This window comes from Culex quinquefasciatus, chromosome 2 (assembly GCF_015732765.1).
Source record: "Culex quinquefasciatus strain JHB chromosome 2, VPISU_Cqui_1.0_pri_paternal, whole genome shotgun sequence".
NCBI classification, from domain to species: domain Eukaryota; kingdom Metazoa; phylum Arthropoda; class Insecta; order Diptera; family Culicidae; genus Culex; species Culex quinquefasciatus.
Window position 1 is genome coordinate 148397594 of NC_051862.1, and position 12581 is coordinate 148410174.

The 12581-nt window shown below is 34.3% G+C and overlaps 1 protein-coding gene across 3 annotated transcripts in view; it reads left to right on the forward strand.

Annotated features, from left to right (window-relative positions):
• The window catches only part of LOC6048612 (FK506-binding protein 2), a 63146-nt gene extending 56649 nt beyond the window's left edge, over positions 1-6497 (forward strand). For all 3 annotated transcript variants that reach the window (XM_038255965.1, XM_038255963.1, XM_038255964.1), the window contains exons 3-5: positions 5191-5279; positions 5346-5533; positions 5595-6497. In XM_038255965.1, the coding sequence (XP_038111893.1) occupies positions 5191-5279; positions 5346-5533; positions 5595-5777 (460 nt within the window). In that variant the 3' untranslated portion in view covers positions 5778-6497. The remainder of the gene's footprint in view (positions 1-5190; positions 5280-5345; positions 5534-5594) is intronic.
• The last annotated feature ends 6084 nt before the right edge of the window (positions 6498-12581 follow it).

The following is a 12581-nucleotide window of genomic DNA, read 5'->3' on the forward strand; positions in this document are numbered from 1 at the left end:
AAGTTCCGCTGAATAATCAAGAGATGATTTTTTTAGATCTTTTTTAACGATCTTTCGTGCGCGAGAGAGAAGAGCAATGCTCCCTTCAGATCTCTGATCATCTGTTCTCTTGATGAACATCCAAAGATTTTCTTTTGATGATGATTATTCCATCGCTGGTGTTGACAGACGAATTTGTCGATTATTATTTTGTTGAAAGTATTGATAATTTAATTTAAAAAAAAATAGGCATGTAATAGTAGTTTATGCAAGAAGTTGCAAAAAGAGGATTTTTTCAGCACGAGTCGTACATTTATCCAACGAGGTTCACCGAATTGGATAAATACGAAGAGTGCTGAAAAAATCAAGTTTTGCAACGAGCTCCATACAACATTTTTTGCAATTCCAAAAAAACACACACTGAGTGAAATTTTATGTCCAATTTTCATATATTTTGTCAATAAATCGTTTAAATCAAAAAAAATGTTGAAAAGTGTTACTTTTCGAAACAAGTGCTGAAAAGTTCAACTTTTCAGCACCCATTTGAGTGCTGAAAAGTAGAACTTTTCAGCATTTATTTTGAAAAGTGTTGCTATTCGATTCTGTTATTTTTGGTACAGAAAAGTAGGCTATTTCGTCGTTCAAGAATGACAGGAAAAGTGAGTAGTTTCATGACGGAATTGCAAAAAAGTGAATTATATTCAAATAGAAATCTTTTCAAGTTCATTTTTTTAATTTTTTTTTGTTCCTGCTTTCAAAAAGCGGAGAAATTTCTCAAAATTAATCATGGTATTTTGAATGCTGAGATATGGCTCGATGATGAATGGCAATTATTTTTTTTAGAATGTTATTTTGAACAATGGGTTTTGTTGGGTACTCCAAAAATTGTTCTCAATTTGGAATCGGCAATATTGGGGAAACTATTTATCCGATTTTCAATGTTGAAAACAATTTGTAGTTTTTTCATCTCTTTGATAAAAAAATATTTTCAGAATATCAAAATCAAGTATAAAATAAACTTGAAGCTAAGATTCATGCCTCTTTAAAATGTTATCATACCCCATTCGCACGAGCTCCTAAAAGCTGGTTTTAAAATTTAAACAATGTTTTAAAGAAAGTATTAGACTATGACAAACAAACTAGCAATTTTCGTGTTTGATAGTTTGTCAAACTTGCAAACAAAACAAAATGTATGCAGGCAAACATCCTAATCTTATTAAATTTTGACATTGAAGGTTTTAAAAATAGCTATAACCGGCTATAAGGAGCCCATGCAAACATGGTAGGGTAGGGTAGTCATCAATGAGACACTTTTGGTTTTCAACTTTTAACGATTTTTCTAATTTTTTCATCAGCATGTTTTAATGAGCTTTTTGTTGCATTTTAGTTTTTTTAGTTTGTTCTAACATTGACCAAAATATGAGATCGATCCGACATCTACAGCCAGAGTTATTCAACTGTCTCATTGTAGACGCACTTGGCAGGAACAATGAGACAGCTGGGGAACAATGATACACTTTACGAAAATCAATACTTTTCTAGTAAAACATCATGTTTTTGTATTGTTCCATTACTTGCCTTGAACATTTTAGAACAATTTTGCCAACATGAAACTTTAATTAACAAAAGTTAGACTAAAAAGTATTTAAATTTTGTGAAATCCATTTATTTATACCAAATAACTTTGTATGTTTGGTTAAATGAAGTTAAAACTCTATAAATGTGCCAAAAATCACTTTCAATTCATGTTTTGAAAGATTTACATGGATTTTGAAATGTTTGATGAAGAAAAATTAAAGTGTCTCATTGTTACCCATGGGCTAAAATGAGTTAGGAACAATGAGACAGCCCTGGATTCTGGGTTTATTCTAAATTTTGGTCAAATCTGATGAAAGGACATTGTAGCCCAACTCAATCCCTAAGGAACGTCGAAAGAAATTTGAAGTAATATTAGTTTTGTTGTAAATGGCAGCCTACGAGCGAAAAAGTATTTTTTGTCCATAATTTACTTTTACACCCCAGAATCAAACATTTACGAATAACTTTTCAAGGGAGCGTCCATAACCAAAGCCCCTATTATAGCAGCCGTGTATCCAGTAGATACACCTTTCCCCCAAATAAGAGCCTGATTGGTTGAAACTACGACTTGTGAGAGCCATTTTATCATTGTTCCCCGTGTCTCATTGATGACTACTCTACCCTATTAGTCGATATTTAAAAAAATCATGAAGTTTTTAATACATACATCAGAGTGTAAGCAATTCTAACAACTGATTTAAAAGTTTTGGTTCAAACTTAAAGCATTCGTTTTTTATTCGTTGTATTCCAGAATTTGTTAAAAGTTTTCTGATAAAATAAACTATTTATTTATTAATTTCTTGAAAATTAGTTTTCTGATCAATTCAGTATCTGTGGCAAGTGTTAGGGTCATGATAAAGACTCACTGTGTTTGATGGATCAAAATAAACTTTGTAAGAATGTTTATAACATTTGCTCTAAAACAACTATTAAAATTGGTCACCATTTCCGTACCTTTTGTTATAATTTTATACACATTGTTTATGTTGTTTATTTCTATATTTGATTTAATAATTTGAAATATATTCTATTTGTGTGTAAAACTGCAGATTCATAACTTGGTTGCTGAGATATATCTTAGCGAGTATCTAGAACAGAGGAAAATGGGTTTTAAGTCATTTTATATTTTTCCTGATTTTTGAATCAAAAATATCATGAAGTTTGATCTTCTATTTTTTTTAAATATCAAAAATTTTAAATCTCACAAAACAAACTAATTCATTTGAAAATGCAAAAAAACTGTGCTGTTTGAGTTTAGAAACATGTTAGAAATAGTCAAAAAGTTTAAAAAAAATGTTTTAATTTATAAAGGCCATATTTAACTAGGCCAAAAAAATAATATTTTGTTACAATATGTTTTCTCAAAAGTTATAATAATTTGTTCACAAAAACTGATAAGAAAATTTAGAACAATCCAAATTTTCTTCAACCTATCGGCTTCTGCAGAAGTATATTGTTTGCAATGTTTAGAAGAATAATTGAAATGAAGGCCGAAAAACGAAACATTTTAAAAGTTATTAAAGATATTTCAGCGCTATTGTAATAACAGCTCAAAATTAAAAGAATGGTATGTAAAAATCTGGTATAATTTTACGACAAGCAATTTTTTAAGAAAAGAATGAATTATATCTTATAACAAATTTAATTTTAATAATTTTGTAAGGCCGTTGCAAATATTTTTTGAACTTTATGTTCCTCGACTCTGACATAAACTTTGAAAAATATTTGCAACGGCCTAAATAAGAAGCTGTTATGCTTGATATGTTTAAATGACCTTTAAAAAATGCTCTAGAAATGTTTTCAAATAATTTTCAGCCATTCATTGTCGGGTTACCAGAGAAGTTTAAAAAAATCAGCTGACACTCAAACAAAAATCATACAGTCCTGGCTCGATTATCCGAAGCCTCGATTATCCAAAGTTTCCATTATCTGAAGTTCGGTTATTCGAAGGTTTGTATCGAACTTCGGATAATCGAATCACGAACATTTTTAATTTTAAATAATAAAACGCATTTTTTCAATATTTTGTCATCACCATATTGGCCATCTTGGATTTAAAAATTCTAAATCACTCAAGTGTAGTTGAGGGGTTATATTTGAGCTTCTCAACCATAAATAAGGCTACAAAAATAAATCGTGATTCGATTACCCGAAGTTTCGATTATTCAAAGTGAAATTTTTCTAGCGATGGAAGAATCTTCATCAAAGAAAATATGTAGACGCTTATCTAGAGAACAAATCGTAAGGGAACAGTGCTCTCCTCTCTCACGCACGAAAGATCGGTAAAGAGAAATTAAAAAAAAAATCATCATCAGTATTATTTAGCGGAACACCGATTTCACTACCATACTTCAAGGTGTTACGTCGAAAATTGACCTTTCACTTTTCGTAAATAAACAACGTATGCGAACAAAATGAAATAAATAGTTTAAATTGGTGCTAACAATGAGATTCAAAATAATCTTCTACTGATTGAATTTCTTCGAAAAGCTCGGAAGTGATTTTCTTTGCGTGTATCGCCTTTTCTCTTTTTCGTGGGTGTAGAAAGTTTGCAATCGAAAAAGATTTTTTTTGCGATTATTCTTATAACCCATTTTATTTATTTATTGAAAACAATATTTAAAAATGTATGCTCTATGAACGACCCCACGCAAGTATCTCCATCCTAGACCAAGTGAGCGCATCGTAGGCCAAAGCATATGTTTTCCCCACCCACACAAGACATAGTCCTGCCAAGGATGGTGGGAAAGACAATTGCTGAAATCTTAAGCCTCGACTCGCTATCGAGGAGGCGTGGGTCGGTCGTTTCTGCAAGGAATATGATATGCTCCCAACACCTCCGACTCCACACCTTCACCAGGGAATTCCTTCTTCCTTCCCGGGACAAGTGCAACAATTTTTCATGTTCACTCGAGCGCGTTCTGACTGATGAGGATTTTAATGGTGTGTGAGAACAACCGGAAATCTCCCCCCTGGAAGTGCCGTAAAATTTGAGCATTTTTTTTCAGGCTGCGAAATTCCGTCATACGTTAATATTTGTCTTTAATTAAAAAATAATAACTCAAGGATTTTAACACCTCCCCTCTTCTGAAACAAACAAACCCATTTTCCCCACCTCGTGCAATTTTCCCGCAATGGCTGGTCGGAAAATTGAATTCGAGAAACAAACAGAACCACTCGGGCAAACTTTCTCCTTCTTGTCTCTCCCAAAATCGGGGAACCCTTGCTCGTAGCAGAACATGAATCATACACGACGACGATGAGGAGAGCCCGGCGATGCTTCTCATCTTGCCGTTAACGTTTCTATCAGTTTTACATTTATAGAATATTTGCAAATGAATTACGGTACTTGGTGATATGGTGAGTCGAGGCGTTCTGGCTGTCCAGTTGTAGGAAAATTAAATTTCCTTGACAGAAAATTGTAGCAATTGCTTTGAGAGCGATGTTCTTTGAACACATTTTGAAATTATTTTGGTATTTTATATTGTATATGGGAAAAATACAAATACAAAATCTACAAAATAGGCAAATGTTCCTGTCCATTGCGTTGTCTAATTTGAAAATCACTGTCAGCACACAGCACATAATTGCATCAAAAATTAATTCTAATTTTCCCTTTCTCTCCCATTCCAGCTTTGACCGCGATCAACCCTTCACGTTCCAGCTGGGCGCCGGCCAGGTCATCAAGGGCTGGGACCAGGGACTCACGGACATGTGTGTCGGTAAGACTCCCGCTCGGCTGTTATGGTTTCAAATTATCAAATTAATTTTCGCTCTCTTTTTCCTAGGCGAAAAGCGCAAGCTGACCATCCCGCCAGAGCTCGGCTACGGTGATCGCGGAGCCGGAAACGTCATCCCCGGCGGTGCCACCCTGGTGTTCGACGTCGAGCTGATCAACATCGGCGACTCGCCCCCAACCACCAACGTGTTCAAGGAGATCGACGAGAACAAGGACATGCAGCTGAGCCGGGAGGAGGTAAAGTTGGCGGAACCAACAAATTTCATTGCTGAATTTAACAAACTTTTCTCAATTTTAGGTCAGCGAATACCTGAAGAAGCAGATGGTGGCGGCTGACGGTGGCCAGGAGTCCGAGGACATCAAGAACATGATCGCCGAGCACGACAAGCTCGTCGAGGAGATCTTCCAGCACGAGGACAAGGACAAGAACGGGTTCATCTCGCACGACGAGTTCTCCGGGCCGAAGCACGACGAGCTGTAAAAGTGGTCTCGACTTCCTCACCTCTTAATACTTGTTTTCACCCAATCCTCCTCCCAAATTGTTTTCACTTTGTTGCGAAAACTTGTTACAAATCTTGACTTCGTCATACAAGTCGACTAATCTTAGCTGTTAACGTTAGTTTCTACACCAGAGGATTTATTTTTCATCGATTTTTTCTTAACATTTTTTTCCTGTTTCCAAAACTCTATCGTTGACATCGTTGAGAAAAACTTTATGTTTTATTAAAGTAAAGAAGCGTAGATTATTTATTTTTATCGTAAAATATTGTTTTGCAAAATCGTTCAACTAGCGAAAAGTTAAATTTTTGTTTTGTAGAATAAACGAGTAACATCACAAACACACAAAAAGCACTAGAAAAAGCGCAGGTGGTAGCCAAAATTCCGTTTCCATTTTTTGTGTAAATACGTTGGAGAAAAGTAAACAGCTAGAAACAAAAGAAAGAAAATAAGTTCATTTTGGATTCATTCGGAAGAAGAAAAAAATCAAGAAATGCTAGGAAATGAAACTAAATTTTGTGTTGTTAGGTAAAACGCGCAAGGTAGTTACGTAAATGTTCTAAAACAATGAAGAAGAAAGAAAGAGCGTGTGCTTAACGAAACGTACTTTTATCAATCATCGATAGAATGAAAAACCAACACAAGAACAACATATCACAGTTTAATGAACGAAAATAAAGACTTTTTGTATAGAAATTAAAAACTAAGTGTGGCTTATTTTGAAAGAAAAAATCTCGAAATAATTGAAAACTGTAAGTAAAAAGTGGCCACCCTGAGGTGTCAGGGTGCCTGCTCAAATCCCATTTTCGAATTTCCGACCTTTTCAGAAAGACAAATGAAAGTCTTTTTTTAATTCATTTTTTAACCGAATTCGGTAGTTGAAAAATCGGTAAACCATCTGTCAAAATTAACAAAATTTCACTTGATAACCGAATTTCGGTGTGTTTTTACCGAATTCGGTAGTTTTCAGATTACCGAACTGTTCAGCAGTTGAAAATTCGGTAAACTTTACCGAGTTCGGTAAAAAAAATCTAACTGTGTAGCCATCACGCATCACAAATTAAAAAAAAATGACAGTTTTAGTAAAAAATCTAATTTTTAGTTCTGATAATCTATGTTAATTTATCAAGATATCAGTATTGCATTTTATATGAATTTTTCAATGAAAAATCCAGCTGTACAAAACGAAGTTGACTTTACAGCTGTCGGCCACCATTGCTAGTACCAACCACTAGTGTCTTTTTTTTACTACAAGGACTTCGCCGCCCTGGGCTCCTAAGCGTTTGAGTACGGCACGGAGCGACGGTGCCGGATACCCATATTTACACTTAGAATTCCAGCAATCTCTGGATTGTGAGTCTAGTGCGCGGTCCGATTGATCCACACGAGCGGGAAACGAGCTGTACGTTAACCCCTTTTTTCCAAATTTTGTGAACTGACAAACTATAATTGTATTATTGTGAATATAATTTCAAAAATAATTTTGCATTTTTTCCATTCGACACGAAAAGCGTAAATACAAAGATATTTTGACTTCATAGTTAAGTTTCTCCGCGGATTCAAGATCTGGATTTTTGACCAACACTCATAAAAAATGTCGGAATAAAATATTTGGAAAAAATATTAGCAATGACTTAATAAATTAGATTAACACATTTAAAATATTTTCAAAAAATCTTTCATTAAACTAATGTTGGAATCGTTTTTCAAATATTTAAGCAATGTAACAAAATGAAACAGAATAATAGTTTACGTTGGTAGCAATCGTTAAATTAAAGCTCTGCTATGGTAAAAAGTTTACTGTTTACTTTTTATTTTGAATCAACTAAGACAAAAATGAATTAAAAACTATTGATTAATTAAAATTATTATGAAGGTCTGTGTCAAAAACATGCCATCATAATCATCACATATGTTTGAGGATTTTAATGTCTAAAGTCGCATTATCATTTTAAAATACATTATACATGCGAAAGGAATCATAAATGATAAGTTAAGTGCTCAAAGCGAATTTAGAGCATTTTTTGAAAATTGTTCAACCGATTTTAAAATTATCCAAGGTTCAGAGCATTTTTTCCAAAGGAGTATGATTTAAATTCCCGGCTTTTCCCGATTTGCGTTAAAAAAAATCAAAAAATTCATACTTTATCCCGATTTCTTGCGTGTTTTGCTGAAATTCCGACTGCGGAGGTTCTGTACGACTGGTGGGAAGATGATGAAGCTGAAAAATTTTTCCCACAAATCAGCATTTTGCTTAGGCCGATGCAAATATTTTTCAAAGTTTTTGTCGCTCGGCCTCTGGCCGGGACCGAGTGCAGGGCAAAAATATAAAAAAATATACTTAGCAAGCCATAGTCCCAACATTTGAATGCAAAAAATGTTTTGAAATGCATTTTACACCAGTTCAGTTGTTTTGCAATCATTATTTTTCAAATAAAGTGAGATTTGAAGGAAGCAAAACAAAAATTGCGGAAAAATATTTTTTTTGTGATACTTAACACCGAAAAGTTTCAAAAATTCAAAAGATGTTAAAATCAACCCAATTATGCTAGAAATGATTTTAAACGCAGGGGAATGCATTTTAAATCAATTTCAACTGATTGCACTTAAATTTCCATTGAAATTTTGAAGTTTTTTGAAAAAAAAATCTGCTCCATGATTTTTCGGGCCAATTTTGAAGGCGTATTTGCAGAACATTTAAAAAAATACCCTACAAGGTTACAAAACACACAAAATTTTCATTTACTTATTTTTGTTCCTGAAGAAAACAAATTGTTTTTCAGGGTTATTGCATTTTTTTTTACCTCTTATTCTGATTGATGGAGCCTAATAACCGCTCAATACTCATTTTCACGCAAATCAAAAAGAAGACGGGGAGCTTTTCCGCTATCGTGTATCGGACAAAAACCTGTTAAGCGTTTTAAAGAATAAAAATTGAGAAAAAAAAATTGTAAAGCTGTAAAAATGGCGATAGCTCGACAACAATAGATCCAAATTTTAATATTGTTGAAAATTAAGTTGTTGTTAGATTTTTAATACATTCGAAAAAACAAATGTTGAGAGCAATTCCAGTTTTTTGGGTTTGACTTAGAAATACAAAGCTTCGCAATAAGAGTGAAATGATTTTTGTATACGGACAATTATTCACGTGGGGAAAGGGGGCCTTTATTTTCCAGAAAAGCACCACGAGGTTTATGGATGGCCCCCAACATCATTTATTTCATGTAAAATCATTTTTGTACAATTAAGGGAACAGCATTTAATTCCATCGTGCTTCTATATTGGCATATCAACACTCATAAATTGTTTTTTTTTTTTCTAAAAATTAGTTGCAAATAAGTCAATAGGAAGTGAGCAGGCAAGTTTCTAACAAAAGTGTTTCAAAATAAGTAAAAAAAGTAAAAAAAGAAAATAAGAAAATTGGCTGAAGTTAGGAGCGAGTTCTTAACCTGCCAAACATATAAGAATTTCCCCTACATACTTTACGTACCGTCAGTGGGGGTGACTATGGGTCAAAAACGATGCATCTCTCGTTATTTCTTCATAACAAAATTAATTTAAATAATATCGAAAATCATTCAACGTAGATTAGTTCTTAGATAGTTTACTAACATTTTCCCAAAATATGATGGATTTTGATGAACACTACCTTAAATGCCAATAGTTTTAAAATTGACCCAATCTCACCCCTTAGAGGGTGTGACATAGGGTCAAATGAAACTAAAATGATGCTCAAATACAACGATATGGTAAAAACAAGTCATCCAACAGTGTTCCTTGTTCGAGGGAATCGTATTGACACGCTGCAATGTTTGAAGTGGAGATTTTAGAACATTTGGGTAGTTTTCGAGCAATTCTAACAAAATTATAAGAAAAATTATTTTTCGAGACGTCATTTTTGGCCAAAAACGTACCCCAACTTTAGACAGCTGCCAAAATAACAGGATTTGTTTTAGGAACGAGATTTTTTCAGCGAAGTCATCTTAAGATGTCCCCTACACAACCCTTTTAACAGAATTCAGTTTTATTGAGAAGAACCTGAGAAGTGGTAAAATCCGTAAAAAATCACTTTGACCCAATCTCACCCCCCAGACCCAATGTCACCCCCACTGACGGTAAGTAACGAAACTCATCTTTTAAAAGCGCTATAAGTTAAGCGCACATACTAAGATGCCATAAACAGCAAGGAAACAAACCCTCCAGTGTGGTACGCAAGGTAAGTGAGGTGAATGTGGTGAAAAACAGTTGTTATGAATATAGTTCCAGCAGCGGCTTTTCTAGGTGCGTATTAGTTCTGTCTTAATTTTTGAATTTGTTATTATTTTTTCCGTGATGTTTTATGTCTATTTTATTATGAGAAAAAGGTTGTTTTTCTTCTTTAAGATCTCCAGCTGTCATTTTAATTTATTTATTGATTTAAATTGGTTTCGATCGAATTTTTGAATTAATCTGATTATATCCCACAACATTGAGTTATCTCTGACTATTTTGTTTTTTTATTTACAAATTATACAATCTCTATTTTGAATTCCTGCTGATTTCTTCACTTTTTTCATATATTTTGTAAACATAATTTATTTTAAGTTGCTAACAATTTAAAGGGGATGTTGGTAATGGAATTAGGCCAACATTAACCTCCAATCCATAATTTTGTTCAAAAATTTGCACTATCAAGTAGCACAAGTTGAACTATTGAATTCTAAATATCTAAAATAAAATAATTTCTTTCGAAACTTGTTGTAAATAAAAAAAGAGCCAAAAAGTGGCAATTTGACAATTTCTGGAGAAATACGAAACAAGCAAGGGCTGATAATTATTTTAAAAAATTAAATTATTTACTATTTCTTAGACTGCAGATAACTTTTTCATGAAAAACGAAGTGTTAAAAGTGAAGAAAAAGTTGCAGCTGAGCAGTTCTCTCAGATTTCGGTCATTCGATTTTTTTTTTTGTATTTTTTAATCCGACTGATACTTTTTTGGTGCCTTCGGTATGCCCAAAGAAGCCATTTTGTATGATTAGTTTGTCCATATAATTTTCCATACAAATTTGGCAGCTGGCCATACAAAAATGATGTATGAAAATTCAAAAATCTGTATCTTTTGAAGGAATTTTTTGATAGATTTGGTGTCTTCGGTATGATACACGGTAAAAAAATTTTTGGTGATTTTTTATTTACCTTTTGTCACTAAAACTTGATTTGCAAAAAAACACTATTTTTTTATAGGGGAGAGTGGGGAGACTTGATCCCCGGGGAGACTTGATCCCAAGCCTGTATCTCTGTTTTTTAGGTGTTAATCGCCGCGAATTGATTTTTGGTTTTTTGATCGATTGGTTTTCGGCGAAAAAAAAAAAAACAATTATTTGTTTGCCAGATTGTCCGAACGTTTCGGTCGCCTCACTGGCTTGCGACCATCTTCAGCGGACACTAAAAATTAATTTTATTATTAAAATACGTGCAAAAAATACAAAAATGTTCAACTCTTACACTCTTCCTGCCGTTTCTTTTCTGGCTACGGCCACGTTTGTTTACAGTTTTCACTGTTGTGTTACCCTTGTGTCCCTTCTGGTAGATTTAAGCTTTGTTACAATAGAGTTGTACGTTGTTTTGAAATTTAGTGAGTCTCTTTGTTTGTTGACCACATTTTCATCCCCCTTCAGCTTAATGTTAAAAGTTTCGACAGTCAATCTTGTTTTATAGTTTGTAACTTTGTCAAGTATTTTCGTATTGTCAAAGTTAAAAATATGCCCCTCTTCTAGTGTGTGTTGTGAAAGGCCTGTTCCACCAATGTTTTTTTGTTCTTACGTCTGATTTGTGTTTGTCTAAACGTGTTTTCAAAAACTGGCTTGTTTCCCCCTATATACGTTTTAGGGCAAGCACCACATGGAACTTCGTACACCACATTTGTGTTCTTCATTTTTGGTATTTTGTCTTTCGTTTTTGTAAACAACACATCTTTTATCTTGTCAACTGGTTTAAAAGCTACTTTAAGATCGTGTTGTCCCAAATACCTTGCTAACTTTTCCCCAAGGCCTGGTACGTAAGGAAGTGTAACAAACCCCGTGGTGTCTTTACGTGTGTTTTGTTGTAATGTGTTGTACATGATGTGTAACCTTTCCCTAATCACTTTTTCCACCAAAAAACTTGGATAATTGTTGTTTCTCAAAATGTGTTTCACAGTTTTAATTGTGTTTTCCCGGTACTTAGCGTGTGTTAGTTTTAATGCTCTGTCAACTAATGCAATGACTGTGTTCTTTTTGTGTGAAAATGGGCTTACCGACGTGTAATCCAAATACCTTCCATTGACATCTTTTGGCGCCCATTCTGTTGTGATCACATTCCCCTCTCTTCGCAGTATTACGTCTAGAAACTTCAGCTTCATATCTACTTCCATTTCCATCGTAAACTGCAAACGCTGATGGAAACTGTTGAAAACCTCCAGTACAACCGAGGCTGCTCGCAATTGGACCTGTTCATAACGAGCTGTGCCGAGAAAGTTTTGTGCTTTAACCAAGTTGGCTTTCCTGCAATGTCGCAACACGATCTCATCTTCGGGTCCCTCGATTTCGACGATAACCCGGCACCGATGATCACTACGTACCGGGACTACGTCAATTTTGATGCAGCAACTGTCGAGAACGCGATTCTTGCCATCCCATGGAGTGACTTCTTTGCAAGCAACGAACCGGATCTACTGGTCAACTTCTTCAACGAACAGGTGAAGCAGGTGCACGATGCGTGTATACCGCTCCGGACAAAGAGAGGCAGTAAAGTATCAAACGCTTGGT